Source organism: Dendrobates tinctorius, unplaced genomic scaffold, assembly GCF_039654945.1.
Source record: "Dendrobates tinctorius isolate UK_male_01 unplaced genomic scaffold, ASM3965494v1 ptg000489l, whole genome shotgun sequence".
In the NCBI taxonomy this organism is placed as follows: domain Eukaryota; kingdom Metazoa; phylum Chordata; class Amphibia; order Anura; family Dendrobatidae; genus Dendrobates; species Dendrobates tinctorius.
The window spans coordinates 1,108,828-1,124,355 of record NW_027362150.1 but is presented as its reverse complement, the minus strand read 5'-3'; the positions used below and the strand labels follow the sequence as shown (position 1 = coordinate 1,124,355).

The window sequence follows — 15,528 nt, the reverse complement described above, 5'->3', positions numbered from 1 at the left end:
CTCTTACTGGATAGATCTGGAGGAAACACATACAGGGACTGAATTCATTCTCTACATACAGATAATTATAGGCCGTGTGTATTTAGTCGTGTCTATTACCTGGTGATGTGAGGGGCTGGGGAACCTCCATTATGACGTTCTTGTACAGATCTCTGTGTCCTTCTAAATACTCCCACTCCTCCATGGAGAAATAGACAGCGACATCCTGACACCTTATAGGAACCTGACACATACAATGATACCGTCATCCCCCCGATCCCTTCATAGCGTTACTGTATAATGTCCCAGCATTCCCAGCAGTGTCACCTCTCCAGTCAGCAGCTCAATCATCTTGTAGGTGAGTTCTAGGATCTTTTGGTCATTGATGTTCTCATGGATCAGGGGGTGAGGAGGAGGCCCTGTGATTGGGCTCAGGGGTCTTCCCCATCCCTCAGACACAGGGTCCTGACAGCGATCACTAGAGGTCTTCTTCACCACTGTGTAATCCTGGTAATGGAGAGACACATTAATAAATCTCACTACAGACATTTCCAGAGTCCTCACCTCTCCAGTTCTGTCCATCTGTTATTCCCATAGATAAGAATGATGTAATGTGACGTCATCAGAATCTCTCACCTCTCCAGTGAGATGGAAGAGGATCTCTAGGGTGAGGTGTAATATCCTCTCCGCCATCTTGTCTCTGTCCATATCCATCCTTGATGGGTAAATCAGGAAAATTCTCTTCTGTAGAAGATCTTCACTGAGAGGATCCGATATTGTAGAGACCTGAATGAGAAGAAGATGATCCGATGTAACATCATAAGAATCCTGTGTAATAATACAATTACTGGAGATAATAAGGGAAACATATGAGGAGATTTATTATTTTACAGGGTTTAGTTTTCTCCCCTGACATCTACTAATAAAACCTATATATTTAGGCCACAGACAACAAGCAGTTTCCTCCTCGGAGTCGGCAGCTGAACACGTTCCTCATAGACTCATCTTCCATAACGCTAATTCTCCTCTCATTACCGACACTGGAATCGGCATTAGCAATACTGCAGGAGATATTCATTACACGCGACATGAGAAATAACTCCTTCATGATGAGGACGACATCTTCATCTTCTACTATGGCTCTAGAGACATATTTGGCCAAAGTTGGTCACTGACTCCATCCCCACCGGCCGTCTATATGAAGGTTTCCCGTCTTCCCCGCACTGGAATCTTCTCTCACGTTAGATCTCAGCTCTGAGTCACACACAGAAGTTTGAGGCTTTTAGAAAAGATTTTTTGTTTCGACAAACACAACGGACAGAAATGATCTGATCCAAAAATCTCCATGTACAGTGATTTATGGGGATTATTTCTGGCCTTAGGCTTTCCTATATTAAAGAAAACTCCAGATAAAGCCGATATTAAAATGTTTCTAAAGAAAATTAGCTCCAACAATTCTTGTAAGAAGAAAAAAATATGCAAAAAGCAGAAGACACATTTTATAATTTTTAACATGTTGAACATCTATTAAAAAGAAATTAAGCTTTTTGTGCACCAGAACATAGATGTACACCGCAGGGACGGCACAGATGAGGCTGCAACAAAACCACTTGCTGCTGTGAAAAGCAAACATGGCATCTAAGAAGGTGTGACAGAGTTTGGCTGAATGCCCTCCGCCTCCAAGTACTCGATAGTATGGGGCGGCCTAGTTACTCCGATACTTACATGCCTAATAATGGGGTCTAGGCTGCAATGTATGAAGGTCTATTAGGCTGGGCCAGAGGCAGCGTCCAATAAGTTACCTTATAACGCCCCCATACACATTAGACTAAAGTTCCATGAAAGCACTGATTTCGGGGGGCTTGGCCGACCACATAATGTATTTGGGGGCCTCCCGACAGATGATGTCAGGGCAGAGAAGGATCTGACATCCTGAATTTCAGAGGATAATCCGTTTGTTCTTCCTGTAGATAATCCTCCTCTACAGGAGTCTGGAGGTGACTCTCTCATACAGACCACAGGAAAGCTGGAATATTTGTGTGTATGAGGGAGTCGGGAGAGATCGCCGTCTGACAAATGACCGTTCAGCCAACTCTGATCTCATGTGTATGGGGCCGTCAGTACTACACTGACAGGCAGTGATGATACACGGCACTACAGTAGTACAGGGCATCACCGGAGACATCAGAGGCTTGTATGTTGTATGATCGCACTGATCAGAGGGGTTAAAAAAAGGTTTAAAATGGAAAAAAATCACAGTTTCAGCAACAAGAAATATCCATCAGCCTACTTTGCACTCCTTATGTCACTCCCCCGACTTGACATGTTCTTGATATGTCAATAAATCAGTGAAACTTCAATCTCGATGAGTGCGACCTCTTCTCTTTGCATGGATTCCCAGGATTGACTGTTTCCAGGTCTGGCACCCGAGGTTTCCAGATGCTGGGCTTCTGCATGCCGCACATCATTTGAAGTCACACGGTAACAGCGGTGCCGTCCGCTTTTTATCTTGAGTTTTGTGATTTAGTTTTGGGTTGCACCCATTCTCTAATTGGTCGGATCTTGGCAGGATTCATGCAGAACCCCTTAGCAGAAATCATGTACCCCAAAAATTGTACCTCCTCAGCCATAAAAACACACTTCTCCAGCTTGGCAAATAGAGAATGTTCTCTAAGTCTCTGGAGCACAGAACGGACATGTTGCGCGTGTGTAAGAACATCAGCAGAGTAGATCAGGATGTCATCTAAATAAACCACTACATATAACCCACAGATATCCCTGAAGATATCATTCACAAAGTTTTGGAACACGGCAGGTGCGTTACTTAACCCAAACGGCATCACAAGATACTCAAAATGACCAAGGGGCGTTGTTATGAATGGGTCACCGAGAAGGAACAACAAAAAAGCTAAGTCCCAGAAAAAACAGAGAGGTTGGTAACTATGCTGATTGCAGATCCCTGATCTTAACCACACAACTAACAGTAGTAGTGGAGCGTTCCTACGATGTTCCTAGACGCCTCGTCACCGCCGGAGGACCACATAAACCTAAAGCAGGAAAAGGGAAAACTAACTGCCCCAGAGCAGACCCCAAAGGAATAGATAGCCCCCACACATGTATTGACAGTGAAGCAAGATGAAAACACAAACACAGGCAGGAAAATAGGCTGAGCAAACGATGGGGCCCGACTAACTATAAAGGAAAGGAAAGGAAAGCCACTGTCTGCAATCTGCCAAAAAACCCTACCAAAATAATGTCCAACTCGTCTGATAGCAAAATTAACCCTGAAGTCACTAGACTTCTCCCACTATATCAGCACTCTGAAATATTCTGAAACAGAGCAAAAAGAGGCCAATCTAATAAGGGCCACAAAGGCAAATTGTCAAATACAGATAAATAGGAGTGGAAGTTCAGCATAGCCCCAGCTGGGGCAAGCTGACCACACAAGAAACTGAATTGACCAACAAGCGCAAGTGTGAACATTAGCAAAAAACAAACTTAACTTGAGAAGACTGGAAGAGAGCTGAAGTCCAAGACCTGAGAAGCAGACTGAATCACCAGCACTAGGATAGGGCATCGGCTGTCTTATATCCAGTCTGATACTCCAGAGATCCAATCGTTATCCTCCTCATCAGGTGGTAGATCACTACCACTTAAACCAACCTCACTACCTCCTGTCACCACCAGAGGGAGAACAGAAGGAGAACTCTCAACTGGTGGAGCAGAAAATGAGCTCATAACAGATCGTGTTAAACGCGGTTTTCCACTCATCTCCATCTCTTATGCGGACAAGATTGTAAGCTCCCCAGAGATCAAGCTTAGTGAACTAACAGGCTCCCAGTAGCTGGTTAAACAGATCAGGGATGAGTGGAAGCGGATACTGATTTTTTACAGTAATAGCGTTCAGCTCACGATAATCAATACAAGGTCTGAGTCCACCATCTTTTTTTCCACAAAGAAAAACCCAGCCCCTACAGGTGAAGTGGAGGGTCTAATAAAACCTTTTCGTAAGCTGTCTGTTATGTAGTCATTCATGGCTACACGCTCTGGACCAGAGAGATTAAATATTCTCCCCTTAGGGAGACGAGCACATGGGACCAAGTCTATAGGACAGTCATAATCTCTAAAGAGGTAATTTCTCAGACTCCACTATGGAAAAAACATCCTCATAGTCCCTGAATGCATATGGTATAAAGGGTGTTTTAATTTTAATTTGGTTCACTGAGAGCGACATACAGAGATTCTGACACTGTGGACTCCAGCGCACGATATCACCTAAGTGCCAGTCAATAACAGGTTTATGCTGGTGCAACCATGGCATGCCTACCACAACTGCATGTGATAAATTGTGAATAACAAAAAACGACATCTGTTCGGTGTGTAATGCCCCCACTGACATAGCAATTTCTGTAGTGACAAATTCCACTCCACCCTGGACAATAGATGTACCATTAATTGCAGTGGTGTGAATTGGGGCATTAAGTCTTAACAAAGGTACACAAAGATTCCTTGCAAGCAAAAAATCCATGAAGTTGCCTGCAGAACCACAATCCACATAAGCCTTCACACACAGAGATTTCTTAGAAAACGAGAGAGAGACGGGTAACAAAACTTACCGGAGCCTCTGGGCCAGCACGACCAGAGCTGCCCAGAGGCCGATGTCCCAGGAATGTGGATTTCTGACGCTCAGCATTTCCCTTGAAGTCTCCAGGCTGCAGCATGCTAGTATAGGAAGATGGGAGTGTTCCTGCAGGCTGTGCACTGAAGCAGGTGTTAGGCCAAGAAATCAGCTCAGGCAGGAGAAGAAGGGGAAAAAAAAAGTTAAGGAGACTGCTTTTATATATGATGGACATATATACAAAAAGCAGTTTTTTGGGCCGGATATAATGTCATGGCCGTCTGTGAATCTGGGCTGCAGTAGGAACAGCACCCCGAGTAACCCCGAGACCCTTAACCCCTATACAGGGATCTGGAATTGTAGCAAGGCCCATGGGGTAGCTGTTTGGTGGAGCAGTGGACCAGAGCTGGACAGCCGCCAAGGGGTTAAAACTAAAACCCTAATCGTGGTCAGGAGGCAGTAGTCGGAGGCCGGAGGGCAGCAGAGGTGCAAAATCAGCAGGCAGAGAAAGAGTCAAAAGTCTGGGCCAAGGTCAGTAAAACCAGAAGGGCAGCAAAGGTACAGAATCAGCAGGCAGCAGAAGGGTCAGAAATCCAAGCGAAGGTCAGTGTCAAAAAACCGGAAGAGAGGCAGAGGTACAAAAATGGCAGGCAATAGAATGGTCAGAAATCCAGGCTGAGGTCAGAGTTAACTATAGCAATTCACACAGTAACACGCAGGGGAACCAAGAATATATCTGGCGGCTTGCAAGACCAGTCCCAAGGTATTTGAGGGATCAGGTCATCCCTCACAGGTTCCCGGACTGATGATGAAATTAGGACCGCCCCCAGGACCAGGCCAGATGGTGATGCAATAAGCCCTACATGACTGACAGAGGGGCGGAGCCTGCGCCCACCAGATGCCTGCGCAGGAGCCTCTTCTCTGTCACCACCCTCACCCAGGGGCAAACCACGGTGCCTCCCAGTGGCCGAGGCAGGAACAGCCGTCCCCGAGTCCGATGACGACGAGACGGCCAGGCGCCTCCTAGTGGCCGAGACCGGAACAGCAGGCCCCGAGTCTGGTGGCGACGTGTCAGTCCGGCGCCTCCTAGTGCCCGAAGCCGGACCAGCAGGCCCCGAGTCTGGCAGCGACATGCCAGTCCGGCTCCTCCTAGTGGCCGAAGCCGGAACAGCAGGCCCCGAGTCTGACAGCAACGTGACATATATACATGGTTCAAAAAAATAAAGGGAACACTTAAACAACAGAATATAACTCCAAGTAAATCAAACTTCTGTGAAATCAAACGGTCCACTTAGGAAGCAACACTGATTGACAATCAATTTCACATGCTGTTGTGCAAATGGAATAGACAACAGATGGAAATTAATGGCAATTATCAAGACACCCTCAATAAAGGAGTGGTTCTGCAGGTGGGGACCACAGACCACATCTCAGTACCAATGCTTTCTGGCTGATGTTTTGGTCACTTTTGAATGTTGGCTGTGCTTTCACACTCATGGTAGCATGAGACAGACTCTACAACCCACACAAGTGGCTCAGGTAGTGCAGCTCATCCAGGATGGCACATCAATGCGAGCTGTGGCAAGAAGGTTTGCTGTGTCTGTCAGCGTAGTGTCCAGAGGCTGGAGGCGCTACCAGGTGACAGACCAGTACACCAGGAGATGTGGAGGGGGTCGTATGAAGGCATCAACCCATCAGCAGGACCGCTACCTCCACCTTTGTGCAAAGAGGAACAGGAGGAGCACTGCCAGAGACCTGCAAAATGATCTTCAGCAGGTCACAAATGTGCATGTGTCTGCACAAACGGTTAGAAACTGACTCCATGAGGATGGTCTGAGGGCCCGACGCCCACAGATGGGGGTTGTGCTCACAGCCCAACACCGTACGCTTGGCATTTGCCACAGAACACCAGGATTGGCAAATTCACCACTGCCGCCCTGTGCTCTTCACAGATGGAAGCAGGTTCACACTGAGCACATGTGACAGCCGTGACAGAGTCTGGAGACGCCGTGGAGAGCGATCTGCTGCCTGCAACATCCTTCAGCATGACCGGTTTGGCAGTGGTCAGTAATGGTGCGGGGTGGCATTTCTTTGTAGGGCCGCACGATGTTGGGCTGTGAGCACAACCCCCATGGAGACACAATTGTGCCTTTACCTGGAGATAAATTCCCAGTGGGGGCAATTTCCAAAATGCAATAACTTAAGTGGGGAATTCAGCTCTTTTCACACTTAAGGGATCTGTATATGGAGTCTACAAACTACAGTGGGGGAAATAAGGATTTGTTACGCTGCCAATTTCGGGGTAAACTCACATTTTTGTGAGGAAATAAAGTAAAATGTCATTCTTTCCTTCCACATTGCTTATATTCCCGTCACACTATCCGAATTCAGATAGTGTCCTATCAGAATGGAGAATACAGGGAGCGAAAGGGTTAATAGGACTCACAGGAGGAACCGGCCCAGAAAGCAGAAGATCCAGGAGTGTCCGCCACATATATGACTGCTCTGTGCACACAGGACCTGTGATGAGGTCACAGGAGGGGAGGAGTCAGGGGTCACATGATCAGGGGCCTCAGTGTGTGCAGGACTCAGTGTGCTGGAGCGCTCCCGATAATCAGCTGCATGTGTCGCGCTGTGTGATAGTCACAGCACCTGCATGGAGGGCGACACATGCAGCTGATTATCGGGAGCGCTCCAGGGATCCGGGGTCCCGATGAAGCTATTCGGTAAGCGATATTAGCCAATAACAACTTCTCCGAGGATATTCGCTCATCTCTAGTAATAACAGCTCAAAGAAATTCACCAAACTTTTCATTAAGTTTAATAGCAAGACCCTATTAAATATTGAGCACCAGCGGGATGAAGCATTGACAGCGGCATGTAAAAGTGTGGGCGCCCCGGGTCAAAATGACCGTTATTGTGAGCAGTAGTAAGATGAAGATGAAATGATCTCTAAAAGGCCAAACCTCTAAGATTGCACATGGCCTTTGTATTTTAGGCAAAAATAATAATAAAACATATATTAGACTTTTTTACAATTTCATAATTGCAAAAAGGAAAAAGGGCGATGCAAAACTTTGGGCACCCTTGGAGATTTGTGTACTGAGATAATTTTGATCAAGATTTCACACCTTAATTAGCTTGTTAAGGTTATGGTGAAATCACATGGTGCCCAGGAGCTACAGTCTGAGGAAAGGGCTAAAAAGCCTTCACTAGACCCCTGTACAGCTGTATAATGAGGCCCAGGCTTTATAGTGAAGGGACAGGAGTGAGGGCCTGTTCCCAGGAGCTACAGACTGAGGAAAGGGCTAAAAAGCCTTCACTAGACCCCTGTACAGCTGTATAATGAGGCCCAGGCTTTATAGTGAAGAGACAGGAGTGAGGGCCTGTTCCCAGGAGCTACAGTCTGAGGAAAGGGCTAAAAAGCCTTCACTAGACCCCTGTACAGCTGTATAATGAGGCCCAGGCTTTATAGTGAAGGGACAGGAGTGAGAGCCTGTTCCCAGGAGCTACAGTCTGAGGAAAGGGCTAAAAAGCCTTCATTAGACCCCTGTACAGCTGTATAATGAGGCCCAGGCTTTATAGTGAAGGGACAGGAGTGAGAGCCTGTTCCCAGGAGCTACAGTCTGAGGAAAGGGCTAAAAAGCCTTCACTAGACCCCTGTACAGCTGTATAATGAGGCCCAGGCTTTATAGTGAAGGGACAGGAGTGAGGGCCTGTGCCCAGGAGCTACAGTCTGAGGAAAGGGCTAAAAAGCCTTCACTAGACCCCTGTACAGCTGTATAATGAGGTCCAGGCTTTATAGTGAAGGGACAGGAGTGAGAGCCTGATCCCAGGAGCTACAGACTGAGGAAAGGGCTAAAAAGCCTTCACTAGACCCCTGCACAGCTGTATAATGAGGCCCAGGCTTTATAGTGAAGGGACAGGAGTGAGGGCCTGTTCCCAGGAGCTACAGTCTGAGGAAAGGGCTAAAAAGCCTTCACTAGACCCCTGTACAGCTGTATAATGAGGCCCAGGCTTTATAGTGAAGGGACAGGAGTGAGAGCCTGTTCCCAGGAGCTACAGTCTGAGGAAAGGGCTAAAAAGCCTTCATTAGACCCCTGTACAGCTGTATAATGAGGCCCAGGCTTTATAGTGAAGGGACAGGAGTGAGAGCCTGTTCCCAGGAGCTACAGTCTGAGGAAAGGGCTAAAAAGCCTTCACTAGACCCCTGTACAGCTGTATAATGAGGCCCAGGCTTTATAGTGAAGGGACAGGAGTGAGGGCCTGTGCCCAGGAGCTACAGTCTGAGGAAAGGGCTAAAAAGCCTTCACTAGACCCCTGTACAGCTGTATAATGAGGTCCAGGCTTTATAGTGAAGGGACAGGAGTGAGAGCCTGATCCCAGGAGCTACAGACTGAGGAAATGGCTAAAAAGCCTTCACTAGACCCCTGCACAGCTGTATAATGAGGCCCAGGCTTTATAGTGAAGGGACAGGAGTGAGGGCCTGTTCCCAGGAGCTACAGTCTGAGGAAAGGGCTAAAAAGCCTTCACTAGACCCCTGTACAGCTGTATAATGAGGTCCAGGCTTTATAGTGAAGAGACAGGAGTGAGGGCCTGTTCCCAGGAGCTACTGTCTGAGGAAAGGGCTAAAAAGCCTTCACTAGACCCCTGTACAGCTGTATAATGAGGCCCAGGCTTTATAGTGAAGGGACAGGATTGAGAGCCTGTTCCCAGGAGCTACAGTCTGAGGAAATGGCTAAAAAGCATTCACTAGACCCCTGTACAGCTGTATAATGAGGCCCAGGCTTTATAGTGAGGGGACAGGAGTGAGGGCCTGTGCCCAGGAGCTACAGTCTGAGGAAAGGGCTAAAAATCCTTCACTAGACCCCTGTACAGCTGTATAATGAGGCCCAGGCTTTATAGTGAAGGGACAGGAATGAGGGCCTGTTCTCAGGAGCTACAGTCTGATGAAAGGGTTAAAAAGCCTTCACTAGACCCATGTACAGCTGTATAATGAGGCCCAGGCTTTATAGTGAAGGGACTGGAGTGAGGGACTGTTCCCAGGAGCTACAGACTGAGGAAAGAGCTAAAAAGCCTTCACTAGACCCCTGTACAGCTGTATAATGAGGCCCAGGCTTTATAGTGAAGGGACAGGAGTGAGGGCCTGTGCCCAGGAGCTACAGTCTGAGGAAAGGGCTAAAAAGCCTTCACTAGACCCCTGTACAGCTGTATAATGAGGCCCAGGCTATATAGTGAAGGGACAGGAGTGAGGGCCTGTGCCCAGGAGCTATAGTCTGAGGAAAGGGCTAAAAAGCCTTCACTTGACCCCTGTACAGCTGTATAATGAGGCCCAGGCTTTATAGTGAAGGGACAGGAGTGAGGGCCTGTGCCCAGGAGCTACAGTCTGAGGAAAGGGCTAAAAAGCCTTCACTAGACCCCTGTACAGCTGTATAATGAGGCCCAGGCTTTATAGTGAAGGGACAGGAGTGAGGGCCTGTGCCCAGGAGCTACAGTCTGAGGAAAGGGCTAAAAAGCCTTCACTAGACCCTTGTACAGCTGTATAATGAGGCCCAGGCTTTATAGTGAAGGGACAGGAATGAGGGCCTGTTCTCAGGAGCTGCAGTCTGAGGAAAGGGCTAAAAAGCCTTCACTAGACCCATGTACAGCTGTATAATGAGGCCCAGGCTTTATAGTGAAGGGACTGGAGTGAGGGACTGTTCCCAGGAGCTACAGACTGAGGAAAGAGCTAAAAAGCCCTCACTAGACCCCTGTACAGCTGTATAATGAGGTCCAGGCTTTATAGTGAAGGGACAGGAGTGAGGGCCTGTTCCCAGGAGCTACAGACTGAGGAAAGAGCTAAAAAGCCTTCACTAGACCCCTGTACAGCTATATAATGAGGCCCAGGCTTTATAGTCAAGGGACAGGAGTGAGGGCCTGTGCCCAGGAGCTACAGTCTGAGGAAAGGGCTAAAAAGCCTTCACTAGACCCCTGTACAGCTGTATAATGAGGCCCAGGCTTTATAGCGAAGGGACAGGAGTGAGGGCCTGTGCCCAGGAGCTACAGACTGAGGAAAGGGATAAAAAGCCTTCACTAGACCCCTGTACAGCTGTATAATGAGGCCCAGGCTTTATAGTGAAGGGACAGGAGTGAGGGCCTGTGCCCAGGAGCTACAGACTGAGGAAAGGGCTAAAAAGCCTTCACTAGACCCCTGTACAGCTGTATAATGAGGCCCAGGCTTTATAGTGAAGGGACAGGAGTGAGGGCCTGTGCCCAGGAGCTACAGTCTGAGTAAAGGGCTAAAAAGCCTTCACTAGACCCCTGTACAGCTGTGTAATGAGGCCCAGGCTTTATAGTGAAGGGACAGGAGTGAGGGTCTGTTCCCAGGAGCTACAGTCTGAGGAAAGGGCTAAAAAGCCTTCACTAGACCCCTGTACAGCTGTATAATGAGGCCCAGGCTTTATAGTGAAAGGACAGGAGTGAGGGACTGTGCCCAGGAGCTACAGTCTGAGGAAAGGGCTAAAAAGCCTTCACTAGACCCCTGTACAGCTGTATAATTAGGCCCAGGCTTTATAGTGAAGGGACAGGAGTGAGGGCCTGTGCCCAGGAGCTACAGTCTGAGTAAAGGGCTAAAAAGCCTTCACTAGACCCCTGTACAGCTGTATAATGAGGCCCAGGCTTTATAGTGAAGGGACAGGAGTGAGGGCCTGTGCCCAGGAGCTACACTCTGAGGAAAGGGCTAAAAAGCCTTCACTAGACCCCTGTACAGCTGTATAATGAGGCCCAGGCTTTATAGTGAAGGGACAGGAGTGAGGGCCTGATCCCAGGATCTACAGTCTGAGGAAAGGGCTAAAAAGCCTTCACTAGACCCCTGTACAGCTGTATAATGAGGCCCAGGCTTTATAGTGAAGGGACAGGAGTGGAAGGGCCTGTTCCCAGGAGCTACAGTCTGAGGAAAGGGCTAAAAAGCCTTCACTAGACCCCTGTACAGCTGTATAATGAGGCCCAGGCTTTATAGTGAAGGGACAGGAGTGAGGGCCTGTTCCCAGGAGCTACAGACTGAGGAAAGAGCTAAAAAGCCCTCACTAGACCACTGTACAGCTGTATAATGTGGCCCAGGCTTTATAGTGAAGGGACAGGAGTGAGGGCCTGTGCCCAGGAGCTACAGTCTGAGTAAAGGGCTAAAAAGCCTTCACTAGACCCCTGTACAGCTGTATAATGAGGCCCAGGCTTTATAGTGAAGGGACAGGAGTGAGGGCCTGTTCCCAGGAGCTACAGACTGAGGAAAGAGCTAAAAAGCCCTCACTAGACCCCTGTACAGCTGTATAATGAGGCCCAGGCTTTATAGTGAAGGGACAGGAGTGAGGGCCTGTGCCCTGGAGCTACAGTCTGAGTAAAGGGCTAAAAAGCCTTCACTAGACCCCTGTACAGCTGTATAATGAGGCCCAGGCTTTATAGTGAAGGGACAGGAGTGAGGGTCTGTGCCCAGGAGCTACAGTCTGAGGAAAGGGCTAAAAAGCCTTCACTAGACCCCTGTACAGCTGTATAATGAGGCCCAGGCATTATAGTGAGGGGATAGGAGTGAGGGCCTGTTCCCAGGAGCTACTGTCTGAGGAAAGGGCTAAAAAGCCTTCACTAGACCCCTGTACAGCTGTATAATGAGGCCCAGGCTTTATAGTGAAGGGACAGGAGTGAGAGCCTGTTCACAGGAGCTACAGTCTGAGGAAAGGGCTAAAAAGCCTTCACTAGACCCCTGTACAGCTGTATAATGAGGCCCAGGCTTTATAGTGAAGGGACAGGAGTGAGGGCCTGTGCCCAGGAGCTACAGACTGAGGAAAGGGCTAAAAAGCCTTCACCAGACCCCTGCACAGCTGTATAATGAGGCCCAGGATTTATAGTGAAGGGACAGGAGTGAGGGCCTGTTCCCTGGAGCTACAGTCTGAGGAAAGGGCTAAAAAGCCTTCACTAGACCCCTGTACAGCTGTATAATGAGGCCCAGGCTTTATAGTGAGGGGACAGGAGTGAGGGCCTGTTCCCAGGAGCTACAGTCTGAGGAAAGGGCTAAAAAGTCTTCACTAGACCCCTGTACAGCTGGATAATGAGGTCCAGGCTTTATAGTGAGGGGACAGGAGTGAGGGCCTGTTCCCAGGAGCTACAGTCTGAGGAAAGGGCTAAAAAGCCTTCACTAGACCCCTGTACAGCTGTATAATGAGGCCCAGGCTTTATAGTGAAGGGACAGGAGTGAGGGCCTGTTCCCAGGAGCTACAGTCTGAGGAAAGGGCTAAAAAGTCTTCACTAGACCCCTGTACAGCTGGATAATGAGGTCCAGGCTTTATAGTGAGGGGACAGGAGTGAGGGCCTGTTCCCAGGAGCTACAGTCTGAGGAAAGGGCTAAAAAGCCTTCACTAGACCCCTGTACAGCTGTATAATGAGGCCAGGCTTTATAGTGAAGGGACAGGAGTGAAGGCCTGTTCCCAGGAGCTACAGTCTGAGGAAAGAGCTAAAAAGCCTTCACTAGACCCCTGTACAGCTGTATAATGAGGCCCAGGCTTTATAGTGAAGGGACAGGAGTGAGGGCCTGATCCCAGGAGCTACAGACCGAGGAAAGGGCTAAAAAGCCTTCACTAGACCCCTGTACAGCTGTATAATGAGGCCCAGGCTTTATAGTGAAGGGACAGGAGTGAGGGCCTGTTCCCAGGAGCTACAGTCTGAGGAAAGGGCAAAAAAGCCTTCACTAGACCCCTGTACAGCTGTATAATGAGGCCCAGGCTTTATAGTGAAGGGACAGGAGTGAGGGCCTGTTCCCAGGAGCTACAGTCTGAGGAAAGGGCTAAAAAGCCTTCACTAGACCCCTGTACAGCTGTATAATGAGGCCCAGGCTTTATAGTGAAGGGACAGGAGGGAGAAAAGTGGGGAAAGGAGCCAGAAGAGCCGGACTGCCCATCACTAACCTGCAGAGCCGCACTCCACATATATGGCTGCTCTGTGCACAGGACCTGTGATGAGGTCACAGGAGGGGAGGAGTCAGGGGTCACATGATCTCCGGAGTGAATACGCTCCATGGAGCCTTCTCCTCAGTGACATTCCCGCCATTATTCTCCCCTCACTACTGGCACAATTACCCCGCGCCTCCTTTTCTACACAGTGTTATGTGTGGAATGTAACGTGTGATTTCTCTGGAGGGAAATAGACCCCACACAGGAGGGAATTCTCACCAGTTACCGGCCGTCTACTATATGGCGGCATATGATTGTGCTATCGACTCCACGCCAGGAGCTAAAATGCCCAAATCTCTAATGTAACCGCTAGAGTTGAGCGACTTTTGGTTTTTTAGGGTCGCGTTTCGTTTCGTGAAACCCGACTTTTCCAAAAGTCGGGTCGAGCAAGATCGTCCGATTATAGGGAAAAGTCGGGGTCGTCCCGAAACACGAAACCCAATGTAAGTCAATGGGGAATAAAAGTCGGCAGTGAGAGGAGGACAGGAAACACACCTACAGTGCCCATTTGAATGCCAAAAGCATCAATTCTTCTTACTTAAGCTTGTCAACCTTAATTAACTTCATAATACAAGTTACGCACTGAAAAATGGGGGTTATTTGGCTAAAGTTGTGGGGGGGAGGGCTGGCTGCAGGTTTTCATGTGCCCTGGGCGAAAGAGCGCCCCTTTAACACATACCACAACTCATCATGCTCCGATACGGCAGAGAAATAGCGGTATAGTACAATGAAAAATACTTCACTTTTTACATCTCATGACGAGGCCCATCTATTTCTCCATACAGAATCATTGGTCCCATATAATGTTTGAAACAGTATATGATGAGCTCCACATAATGCTACAGTATATGTTGGTCCCCATGGATGAAGCTCCACTGTCTTATGGGCCCAAATAATGCTCCAAACATAATGGGCCCCATTTCTAATGCTCTAGTGTATAATGGGCCCTGTAAATGCTGCTCCAGTGTCTGATGTCCACCTTTGGAATGTTCCAGTCTATGGTGGGCCCCATCTATCATTCTCCAGAGTATAGTGCTCCCCAAAAATTGCTGTCCCAACATTGAAAACAATCAAATAAGTTTCCTCGCTAGGGAATCCCTGTACTAGTCTGGACTCCTCGTCGTCCCCATCTTCCATCTCACTGCACAGTATTTCAACCTTGCAAGTGCTGTGATCCTGAGCAAGCAGGGGGGGCCCACTCGTTGGCGACGGCACTGGCACAGGGCCTCTGATAGTACGGTGGTGTGTCTGATGGCGGGTGGGCTGAACCTGCACTTTCATCTGCAGCTTCCTCTTTGTCACCGTGTAAGATGGAACTGTATATGGGAAGGGTAACCTGAGTTTCATAAGGGTCAGATTCAGGCCGTGTAGCGTGCGAGGGGAATGTAGTGGTCTGGGTCAATGTACCAGCAGATTCATCGAGCAGTGGCTGGGCATCAGTGCACTTGTGTCGCCCCCAGGAGTACGGTCGCCACAGTGGCATTACCTTCTTCCTAGGGAGTGTGATGTCATGCTTGGGAGCAACGAACGATCTCTCTAGCAGGTTAACTGATTGGGCGGCGTTATTCCCACGAGTCATGACCCTCCAAACAGCGTTCATGAAGGCAAAGTGTTTGTTTTACGTGGGCAGCATGGTTGCAAAGCTGAACCTTAAAGGAATGTCCAGAAGGGCACCACCAGGAGTGGAGCCTACGGTTAAATTCGACTCCACCTGGGAAACCTCAACCATGCCAGCTACAGAACAGATGCACACATTGCAAGCTTAATTCCGTTAACGAACGAGACCCCGTCATGCCCCGCGGTCCGAGTCCGGCTTACTAGAGGGACACGTGAGGCTCTGGAACATGAGATTGGCCAATAACTGGTGTGTCATGCCCTTACATGTCCGTGGCTGCATGTGCGCTACACTGAAAAGGCCAGCGTTTGTCGCTTACAGGTGCAGATAACCCGCTGAAC

At 48.7% G+C, this 15,528-nt stretch overlaps 2 protein-coding genes across 2 annotated transcripts in view; both read right to left on the bottom strand.

Annotated features, from left to right (window-relative positions):
• Window positions 1-15,528, bottom strand: part of LOC141078001 (uncharacterized) — an 81,889-nt gene that overhangs the window by 16,400 nt on the left and 49,961 nt on the right. The window lies entirely within an intron of this gene.
• On the bottom strand, window positions 83-6,662 carry LOC141077991 (uncharacterized). The gene is made up of 4 exons (XM_073564782.1): window positions 4,596-6,662; window positions 616-765; window positions 307-486; window positions 83-223 (listed from the first exon to the last, which is right to left on the bottom strand). The coding sequence occupies exons 1-4, from the start codon at window positions 4,830-4,832 to the stop codon at window positions 83-85; spliced, it is 708 nt and encodes a 235-aa protein (XP_073420883.1). The 5' UTR covers window positions 4,833-6,662.